The sequence below is a fragment of the Parambassis ranga genome, chromosome 1, assembly GCF_900634625.1.
Source record: "Parambassis ranga chromosome 1, fParRan2.1, whole genome shotgun sequence".
Taxonomy (NCBI): domain Eukaryota; kingdom Metazoa; phylum Chordata; class Actinopteri; family Ambassidae; genus Parambassis; species Parambassis ranga.
In genome coordinates this window covers 21,998,731-22,009,545 of record NC_041022.1, presented here as the reverse complement: position 1 = coordinate 22,009,545, position 10,815 = coordinate 21,998,731, and the positions used below count along the sequence as shown (strand labels likewise).

At 43.1% G+C, this 10,815-nt stretch overlaps 1 protein-coding gene across 1 annotated transcript; it reads right to left on the bottom strand.

Moving 5' to 3' along the window:
- Window positions 1–4,390: 4,390 nt before the first annotated feature.
- On the bottom strand, window positions 4,391–10,605 carry cbx6a (chromobox homolog 6a). The gene is made up of 5 exons (XM_028411182.1): window positions 10,411–10,605; window positions 9,407–9,450; window positions 9,223–9,288; window positions 8,658–8,724; window positions 4,391–7,095 (listed from the first exon to the last, which is right to left on the bottom strand). The coding sequence occupies exons 1-5, from the start codon at window positions 10,477–10,479 to the stop codon at window positions 5,845–5,847; spliced, it is 1,497 nt and encodes a 498-aa protein (XP_028266983.1). The 5' UTR covers window positions 10,480–10,605; the 3' UTR covers window positions 4,391–5,844.
- Window positions 10,606–10,815: the final 210 nt, after the last annotated feature.

Below are 10,815 nucleotides of genomic sequence, written 5' to 3'. Positions count from 1 at the left end.
CCACCTGCTCCTATTCTTATCAGCAAGAATAAAACACATGTGATGGACCGTCAGGACACAGTGGAGCACACTGTTTGTTACATGGCCCCAGGTGAAGGTGCCCCCCCCCACCCCACCACACACACACACACACACACACACACACACACACACATTTTTAATGCTTCCTACACCACTGGTGTGTATTAATATTATTTGCTTCCCTGAATGTAGTATTTAATTTCCTCTGCACAGGTGTCCAGAGCTGGCTCTGTCCACCGTGGTGTCCTAGTCAGGACTATGGTTTACAGTAGTGTTTGCTGTGCTGTTTGTTAATTATTGGGCTAAAAGGTGTATGTTGTTTTGAAAAGTCTAACTTAGAAAAAAATATTCAATATGCTACTTGTTTGTTGCCATCGGCAAAATACTGATTACTGGATTCAGCTGCTTCAGCTGCAGCAATCAAACAGCCTGCTCTTTTCTAGTTTGATATGATAAAATCCCTCTTTTGTTTTTGAGTAAAACGTATTTAAATGTACTAAGTATACCAGCTGATAGATAATAGTATATTATAGTACAGTATACTTCAGCAGGGGCAAAGTGGTGGATGCTTTACATCAGCAGTGAGAGTTTTCTCCATAAATCACAGGCATGTGTGGGAACAGCTGGGAAATGTATTTTTTTATTTTTTTGGTATGCTTGAGTGACTGTTTTGCTGCTGCAACAGTGAAATTACCCAGCTTAGGATGAATAAAGTATTTTCTATTCTATTCAATTCTAGAACTAGATATATGGGTTGGGCTACAAATACACTATGGATTAGAATTAAATAAAACATCAGAGTCTCTGTTGTGAGTCTGTTTGTGTTTTGTTTCAGTCAACAACAGAAAAGTGGCATTAAGTTGTGCAGCTTGTGACACTGTGAGTGTCAAGCCTTTATAATTTATGAAAATGGTAAAAGAATAAATACATTATGAAGGTGCATTTATGTATTTATATGGTAGGATGATCACTGCTGTTTGGAATATCTGTAATGGTTTTACAGTAAATGCCAGCTAGCCCCGCCCCGCAGTGCTTAATCAACCCCTAAGTTTCGCATTTAATCACTCTCACAGGTGAAAACTGGTGAAATGCATCAAACCTAAAACATTTTTTCAGGCTAGTGTTTGTAGAACTGTCATCTATGTGTATTGTCATTTACTGGTTAGGGAGTTACATAAACTAAATCTTGGCAATAAGAAAAAAACGAAGCATGTCTGAGTATGCTGCACAACTGAGAGGAAAAAATAGGTCACACAGACCGAAGAAGAAAGAGGAGAAACGGTGTTGTACAACAGAACACGAAGGAAAACACAGCCTTAAGATATGAGACCTAGGACAGGAAGGTCTTTGGTCTGAGGAGGAGGAAGTACATGTTTTCCCCCAGAGGCCGTCCCAGCAGCAAACAAACCCACCACTGATACCAACAGCAATGATGTAACTGACACAGACACTCTGTGGAAACCATGAAGGTCTGCCTGAACAAAGTGGACTTAGAACTAAAGGGCCACTTGAATGAAATAAAGGAATGTGTGTGGGTAAATAAAAAGTGATCTATCAGGGCACTCAGCCCTCAGCTGCGCCAGTATCAAGAGCTGAGACACATTTGAAAAAGTTGAAAAGGTGTATGTGGATAGCTGGGACAGGCTCCAGCACCCCTGCACCCCTGTACAGAATGAGACAGGTTTAAAAAATGGATATTTGGACTAACCAAAGGAAAAACCAACACACTTAAGGGGCCGACTGCACCTCTGCTTATTTGAAAGACTGCTGCACACCACTCAACACAGTGTGAGACATTAACACCAATTAGAAATGGACTCAATAGAAAGGGACTCAAACACCAGTTCAGTCAGGTTACACTGCAGTGACCAGGAACCAGATTGTGGATTAATCTCCAGTGGTGGTTGATCATACACACACACACACACACACACAGATGTGGGCCACTGGTATCCCACCGTGATGACTATTTTGGTTCCATCTGGCTCATAAGCTCAGTGGTGCCAAAGCGAAAAGTGTGTGTATGAGAAGTAAGGAGAACACAGAGAAGACAGACTCCAGATGTGTCACCTTTATATCTCCAGTACACACCCAGCAGTACAAACAGGAGAAGAATCTAATAAAACATAGCCCGTGGAAAAGAATACATCTGTTTGATTGAAGTATGCATCTCAACATCAAAACACAGAGTTGAACAGCTAGGCGTGTCAATCCTTGTTAAGATACTCTGAAGGCATCCATGCCGCTCAACAGCGCCTCTCTGTGGGACATTTAGGAACTGAGCGTGAAAAAAAAAATCCCTTTTTTTGGCAGATGAAACAAGAATATTATCAGTGATTTAAGAAATATTAAAAGGTAGATGCAGCACCAGGTGTTACCAACCTGTAATGCCAGAAAATGCAGCCGCTCATCATCCGTCCTTTAAAATCACAAATTAAATGCAACAATAAATATATCTAATGACAAAAAGGGATCAACCAGCTGGAGTGTTTCTTTGGGTTATTTTTAAATCTTTGTCCTTGTGTTAATAGTGATATATAAAGCTTGATTGCACTCGCATCATGAGTCACTGCAGTCAGACTGATCCCTGCAGTGTGCAAACTGCTTACAGCAGATCATCATACCGACGGAAAAAAAAAAAAAAAACATTAGATCCAGGCCTACAACCCCTTAAATAGACTCCTATAGCAGCAATAAGCCTTTAAAATGTGTTGCCACATGGAAAACATCATATGAACAAAACAGAAGACAAAACAAAATAAAGTTTCCAAAGAGCTTTTAATCAAAAGCCTTGTACAAGAAACACACAGAAAGCAACAACAATAACAGGTAACATGACACTGAATACATAATCTGTACAATAAGGGTTTGCAAAACATGCTTCAGAAGTTCAGATACATTACATAGTCATTATCCTCCACCTCCACGTCATTGCCATCAACACAATGTACATAATTCATATTAGCATAAAACAGGACAAAACTGCAGTCTTGACACATAAAATCAGTCGGGAGTTATCCTTCTGATCCAAACCCATATTGGACTATTATAAAATGGCATTCAAATAAACAGCCTCACATTGACATTATTATGCATATTTCAAAAAACAAAGTATTCAAAGTACAGTACAAATGAATAACAAATGCTGAAAAAGAACACGTTTCAATTCATTAAAAGCATCTTTATCCATACATTTCAACAAGGATCCTTCCTTTTTCCAATTTGTGCCAAATAAATGTAGCACTTAAAATTACATCACATACAAATGTCAAACGATTCAAAAGGGAAAGAAGGCTTTAACGAAATCAAATTATAAAATCAAGAGCCCTATTTGGTTGAAAGACAGGCCACTATGTTGAGCTGTGCTACCCCACATGAGAAAGGAAGAAAACATTTCTATCAACTGTTGGAAAAACACTGCTTAGCAGCCTAATACCTTACACATCTACCAACTGCAAGAGTCACTTCTATCCACCACTTAAAGATATTAAAGTATAGCTGATGAAAACATCTATTCCAAATCACGATATATCCATTTGTAGAAGAAAATAATTCTTCACTTCATCATGTTTCTGAAAATATAGGAGGACTTTAAGTAAGCATTTACCTACCCTTTTCAAAAATAGCTAAATTTAAATTGGAGCAATACACCACTATAGACCAAAACAGGATTTTTCTTCGTATAATGGATGCGTCATTTTGGAATAAATCCTTCCACATGTAACCTATGAGAGTATTGAAACAGTATTGACAACAACTAGAACCATCCAGTACATCACAGGAGAGGAGGCGACATCAGCCTCATCTGACAGAGAACTCTTAATGTAAAGTCATAACAAAATGAAGGTCTTTTTTTCCTGTGTGAAAAGAGCCGAGTCAGATGAGGTAAACGCCGCCTGGAGTGCAGGTGGGGGTGAACGGAGCAGCTATAAGGCAACACATGCGGAAGTTTTTAACATATTGTTGATGCAGAAGATACAACAGAGTAAGAGCCAGAGTCTGGGGAAGTCTAGAAAGAGGATCTGTTTTTAAAAACTGGTTAGGCTTCTTCTTCAAGCATCGGTCAAAAATATGATATCACCGAAAGAAAATGACTGTAAACCTCCTCAAGGCAAGGCAGGAAACAAAACGTGGTAAAGTAAAAGTGAAGCATCTTATCGACTGTTATCTTATAGATGTTGGAAATTTGTCAGCCACGGAAAGAATAATTTGTCTGGAGGGAATTTCCCATGAGAGAAACCAGCAGTATGAGAGCGCGCTTTTCATGATGAGAAATGTGCATGTAGGCGTCGTTAGTCTAATGTCTCACTCTTTCCTCTGCAAGTCGACAGAGAAATCTGGCTTTAAAGCAACATAACGGCTGCTCACAGAGGACCTTTACACACCTGCAAGCCCTTTTCTGAAAATGTTGGGACATCATGTTCTGATATAGTCGATAGCTCAGGTTATCATTACCCAGGAGTCCTCCACTGGCACACTTCACAGATGCTCCTGGCTTTGTCTAGAGTTCATGTGTGAAAATGGCTAGAAACAAAGCAGAGGAAATACAGGAGTCTGAAATAAAGCTACTCTTGGGACTGCCACATTACTCAGTCCTGGACTCTCTTTCAGCTGGTCAAACACGGTGGAAAGTCCTCCAGTTCCTACACTTACCCGACAGAAGAAGACACTGTAAATAAACTATGCTACATAAACCGCCTCCCCTAACACTGGTACTTCAGAATACACTACTAAACAACTGTCACGGAGCTTTTTTTGAGACACATTTCCACCTATAGCTGCATGTTCCACAGACTCGAAACACCTGCTGGGAGCTTCACAGAATCAAACTATTTTTTTAGCTGCTTTTTACAACCTTTTCGAGTAGTTGAGAAGTTATACGGCGCAATCCTGGCATTTAGAGGAATTTTCACAATTAACAGCATGCCAGTTTAGAGTCTTGGAGGACGTTGCAGAAGGTGGTAGGTTTGTGAGAAAACAAGGCAAGTAAGGAGAGACTGCAAGGACAGCAATAACTTAACAAGTCTATTATTTCTGTATAATCTTTTGCAGCTTTTCAGGTTGTGCGTGCATATAGATACCAACTCTTGCTGTATGTATATGCATGTGCGTTCAAGAGAGCAAGAAGGAAAAGGCCGTGAAAGAAAACTGAAGAACTACATAGAACATGTTGGGGTTTTTTTGATGCAGTCAAGTGCATTGCATTTACCTCGCTATATTGATGCAATATCTGAGTCCAACTGTGTTAAGTGCAAATACATTTCACCTCATTTATCATTAACAAGCTGGACTTCCTATGAGACTAGGGGTCAGGAAATTGGCGTAACATCTGGAGGCTGTCGGCCTACACAGCGGAGCACGCGTCTAAACTGTTTGTTTCTTTCACATACACCAAGTGTGCTTGATACAAGTTCACCCCACACACCAGATGGCTGAGGGTTTCACTTCTAGGACAATTTGCACTGCACCAAACAAGCTAATGTCAGCATGTCTGAAGCAAGTGAAAGAAAACAAACACATTTCCATCCAAGTCTGCCTCAAAGAGTCAGTGCTGTGCAAGTGGACAAAATATGGCAATCTAAATGACAACAGGGGCGTATTAGCTGCCCCTTGAATTTATACACTCCTTTTTAAAAAAAATATGCTCTTTTTTTTTACTATTCAATGGCTGGGCGGTGTTAAGTTGCATTACATTTCATTAATTGTTACACAAGTATGGACATACCTTTAAAAGTAAAGGTAGGAGAGGGCTGAAGTGGCAACACTGGCATGATATTTTTTTTCCTATCATAAATGGCATTCACCTTCATAACATCAGATCTCCTATGGCTTCTCTGGGGCGGGGTCATCAGTGGCGGTGCTGGGAGGAGGGGAGGAGGTGTTTTCAGGGCAAGCTGAAGGTGAGGCTGGACAGGAGGCTGGGGAGGGGAACTCCTTAATGGTGACTGTAACGAGGTTGGTGGTGACGTCTGTGACCACCACATCCTTGCAGCTCGGTGCCATTTCCGGGTGCCAGTCGGGGTCTCCCTCAGCAGGCACCCTCTGGGGTTCAGCTGGAGTAGAGGTTTGGTCCTCAGTGGAGTCGGAGGGCAACTGACATTTAGCTCTGCGTTGACGAAGACTTTTCCTTTCACCTTCTGCGGGCACCGGGGCACCCTCTTCCTCTTCATCATCCAAGGAAGAAGAGGGAGAGGAAGGGAGGAAGGGAGATGCTGATGCTGCTAGGTTTGCATCAGAGGACAGGGCAGGAGCAGATGGCTTGGTGCTCTGGCCCTGCTGGGTCTCTGTGTGAGGTTTACTGGACTTGGGATTCTTGTTGGAAGGCGTTGCTCCGGTGACAGCTGTGGCATTGGTGGGAGATTTTCCTTCAGACCCACTGGAGCTGGAAGGAGAAGGAGGTGACTGGTACTTTGGGGTGGTGGTGCGGCGGTCTCTAGCCCCCGTGCTGGAACATGACCCTGGGTGGGAGTGAAAAGACACAGCGCCCCCACACTGCAGGCCGAATGGCTTGCCATACATCGGGAACCCCAGCATCTTCAGAGGAGGCTGGAAAGGCCGGTATGGGGCCTCTCCTTTCTTTCCTATGATGCGATTGCGTGAAGGGATGTTTTGGCGACCAGATGTAATACTCCTGCTGCCGCCTGCAGCTGTGCCACCCCTACCAGGCTTGTCAATGACCTTCAAGTTGAGGATTATCCGACCCCTCTTGACTTCGCGGGGTTTGACTCTGCGGTTGAGGATGCGGACGGTCTCAGAGAAGGGGGAGACGTGCATGCGAGAGGGAAAGCCACTAGGATTGGAAAAGGCGGGCCCCATCGGGTCCATGCGAGGCAGAGGGCGCCTGGACATCCGGTGGCAACGGTGAATGTCTTTCTTCAGCTTATGAGTGGCGGCAAGAGAGTTGAGCTTAGGAGAGGGTGCTACAGCTGAGGAAGAGGATGATGGCGACGGTAAATTCGGTGAAGGGGAAGACGAGGGAGCTGCTCGGGTGGAAGTGGACGAAGAGGAGCGCGCAGAAGCGCTCTGACGGCTGTTTGAGGCTCGGCTGCTTGACTCTCCTTTAGGACCACGAGTCTGAGGGAGAATACATTTATTATTGTCAGTGGGCTTCATTTTAGCATTTCCCAAAAACACATTTATGTGCTGCCAGCTCATAAAACTTTGTTTCCAGTGTTTCTGTGGGTCAATGTTTTAAGATCTCACACGTTTCTCATACTTATTTGCCCTGTCAGTATTTCTCTGATATTCAATTTTTTTGAGGAGTAGCAGCCTCAGTTCTGCTCGGCGTGTGGTTTTTGTCTCTACATGCTCGCGCATTTCTCCGCTGCTCTCCGTACTATGCACAGAGGAGTTCCGCCCAAACACACACAAACAAACGCGCACACACATACACACTGTCATGCGCACACACGTGAGGACACTCCCACGAGCGGACAGAGAGCGCACATTGGAAACTGTGTCAAATGACGCACTGTCTGTTGAAAGTTATCAGCAGCCTAGCCATGCTGGTATGTTGACGGTGTGTGTTTTCAGGTGCTGCATGATCTCTGTGCACATGTAGCAGTGCTCCGTCAGAATATGGTCCCAAAATAGATCAAGCTAGGAGACTTCCGCGTGTTAATCTGCATTTTCATTTGTGTTCGCTGTGAATACGCAGCTCACATGAAGTACTTGGAATGTCTTTCTTTCTTTTTAATCAGGATGCTAGTTGAATAGAACACATGCTCTCAGTAGCTGCCCTCACTGTAAACAAGCTGCGCACACGCCTGACTCCTGACATGTGTCTGTGTGAGGAGCCAGTGAACAACTTATTTTCATGTTAAAGCAGCTGGACATGTTTTATTTAATTTCTATTCACAATTGATTTTGTTATTATAGCTTACATAAATGTCATTGTCTGTACCTAACCCCAATGGTACAGCAAATCACTCATTAAGGAATATGACATGCAGTTTTTATTTAGTAAACAATGTTTAGCTTTTAATCTTAGTGAAACTGAGGGAAAATCGCTGCTTATCAATTAATCGTCATGATCATCATCATCATCGATCAATAAGGTCATTCAACTAACAATTAATGAATTACTCAATAATATGCATTCCTATTCTGACCTGTTATTAATACAGATTGAGAAGATTGGACCAGTTGTATTTTTTTTTGAATATTTGAACCTTTTTTTGTGGAATACTTAAAGTGGCCCAGCCTCACCCAGACCATACCCCCAGCGGCCCCCTGGGTAAGTTGAGTTTGAGACCCCTGTTCTACAGGAACATGAGGGTCTATGAGGATCTTAGTGACAAAGTTAAGTGGGTGTGCATGTGGATGTAATGCACCCTCTGGTTGGTTGTGACCACCTGGCCACTACACAACAAGGGCACCAACTGCATTTGCCTTTGAAATCCAGATGAAGCAGGCTGTAAGTAAAGCTCTTTGTTGCATGAATTGTAGAGGCTTATCCGTGTGAGGAGTACTAAAGGAAAATTCTAAGTGGACCTCAGTAGTAAAAAGTGAGGCAAGCGCACCACTTACTAAATCTAATTTGTGCTGAGTGGATAAATCTTAATCATTGTACTTTTTCGGGAACAGCAGCTATGTTCACTATGCAGAAACATTACAGCAAACATACAGACGTTTACCTTTGTAACAAAGTTTTTGGGTTTTGGTCCCCGTTTCTTTGGCCCATGCATCTCTCTTTCCCGCTCCCTATAAAAAAAGAGAATGACAGTTAAAGTCGTGCACATCACAAAAGTAAAAAAGGCTAAAAAAAGAGTGGGACAATGTGAGCGAACACAACGACTCAAAAGAGCTGACAGCCATGAAAGCTGTGGGTGTCTGAAAGTAGAGCAAGCGATCACAAAGCGCATCTGATGCCATGTTTGAATGCAGCTTTCTCTGTCGTCTCATATCCACTTCAGTTTCCATTTGATGTGTCACTTAGGCTTTGCCTGTTTAAGTCTCCTGTCCATTTTAGTATACTGTAAACATCACTGTGAGCACCACAAGTCACAGAGACGTTTTACAATCAGATGGAAGAGGAGGGTGAATGTCAACATCAGAACTATAAGTCAGACGTATGGGGAAATAGGGAGAGCAAAGTCAAGAAAAACGACTGAACAAACAGACAAACATTTAAAGAAAGAGCATACAATAAAAAAATAAAAACTATTCACAATGTGTTCCTGATAAACTGGCTTCACTCACTTTTTCTCAAAGCCCAAAATCAGTCTGTCATCCAGGATGTTCTCCTCTGGCTCCCAAGTGCAGTGCCTAAACAAGAAAAGACACAACAAAGGATGCAATGTAACGCACATGAATTATGCACCAAACAGGATTGAATCCACATGTAAAGTTAAATGAGACCATCCTGTGTAAAATCATCACTTACTTCATTGCCCATCCTTTCCATTTGACCAGGTATTCAAGTCTTCCCTTCAAGAAAAAAAAAACACAGAGGGTGGATTAGCAAAAACTGTTCATATGAAGATTTAAATCCTTTAAATCAAGAACACATTTGGAGCTTTCTACTGTGTTAGTTGTGGATCTGTGGGGTTACTGGGATTTTCCCTGCATTCTTCTTGTGCAAAGCAACACCAGTATTTCAGTTGTAGCGACTCTGCAGACGTGATGTTATTTCAATAACACAATGCTACAAGTTGCAGCTGAGGATGTGCCTCCAATATTAATAATATTCTTATTAACAAATACATTTAACATGATTATTACACATTTTCAGGAGTTTTGTCTTAAAATAAGTTTTGCATGAATTTCAGAAGGATGGCACATTATGAAGCCTACAGAGTCTCCATAACACAATCTGCTCTGATTATAGTCGGGAAAGTATCACAAGTCCTTCATCAACGGTGGTTTATAGTCTCGTGAACAGCACAGGAGCTGGGACTAATGTTTTGGCAATCATTTTTTTCTCCATACACTGCAATAAAAAATAAATAAGTATAAATAAATAAACTGCCTCAAATAGCATTTAATGTATAAGAATCGACACTTCTTCAAAACACTGTGACTGTGGCCGTGTTGCTTTAGCTACATTTAGCTGGCAAGGAAAGCAGGGCCCTCCATTTCACAACACAGCCTGCAGCCCCTCGGCTGGGCTGCCCCGTTCCGCTGCAGCTAGCCCCTTCTTTGTGTCGCTGTTTTATTGCCCTGTGCCTGAAAATACGAGCCATGACTGACGGCCTCGCTGCTTTAGCTTCAAGCTAGCGCTGACTAGCAAAGTAAAGGCATTCGCGAGCCACAAGGCCTCCATAGTAATGCATAGGCGCAGGAAGACAGCGCGCAGCCTATGGACTGGAGCTGTTCCGGGCCGTGCTGACCGCGACCAACATCTGCAGGCAGTCACAAACACGCGGCACGGCGGCGGCTGGAGCTCACCTTACGAACGCGCCGTTTCAGTATGGCTTCCGCGGCGAAAATGCGATCTCCCGCCGCCGAGGGCTCCATGTTTCATGCCCCAACCAAGCTACCTGTCTCTGTTTGTCTCCCTCCAGACGACCAGCAGCAGCCACAGTGTGAGAGGCGGCAGACACGCATGCAAACACACACACACACACACACTCAGGCAGCAGCGCGGCTAGGCTCGCTGTCACGTGGACGGGGTCACCCCTCCGCCTCCTGCCCATGGTCGTCCTGGCAACGAGGAAGACACTCGCGAGGATGTAAAGAATCCATAAAAGAACCGCGCGCTGCTCGGAGTCTCACCGTCCCTGTCAGATGCGCCACTATAAAAACTAAATATATACAATATAAAATAACTTTTCACCAAACCCTCCGTGAATT

What these genes read in the sequence shown, in the direction of transcription:
- cbx6a (XM_028411182.1), bottom strand. Translation starts at nt 10,479, where the DNA reads ATGGAGCCCTCGGCGGCGGGAGATCGCATTTTCGCCGCGGAAGCCATA. An exon ending in TGAAACGGCGCGTTCGTAAG is followed by an intron (nt 9,451 to 10,410) that starts GTGAGCTCCAGC and finishes TTTTTCTTGAAG; the next exon opens with GGAAGACTTGAATACCTGGT. An exon ending in TGGAAAGGATGGGCAATGAA is followed by an intron (nt 9,289 to 9,406) that starts GTAAGTGATGAT and finishes TTTCTTGTTTAG; the next exon opens with GCACTGCACTTGGGAGCCAG.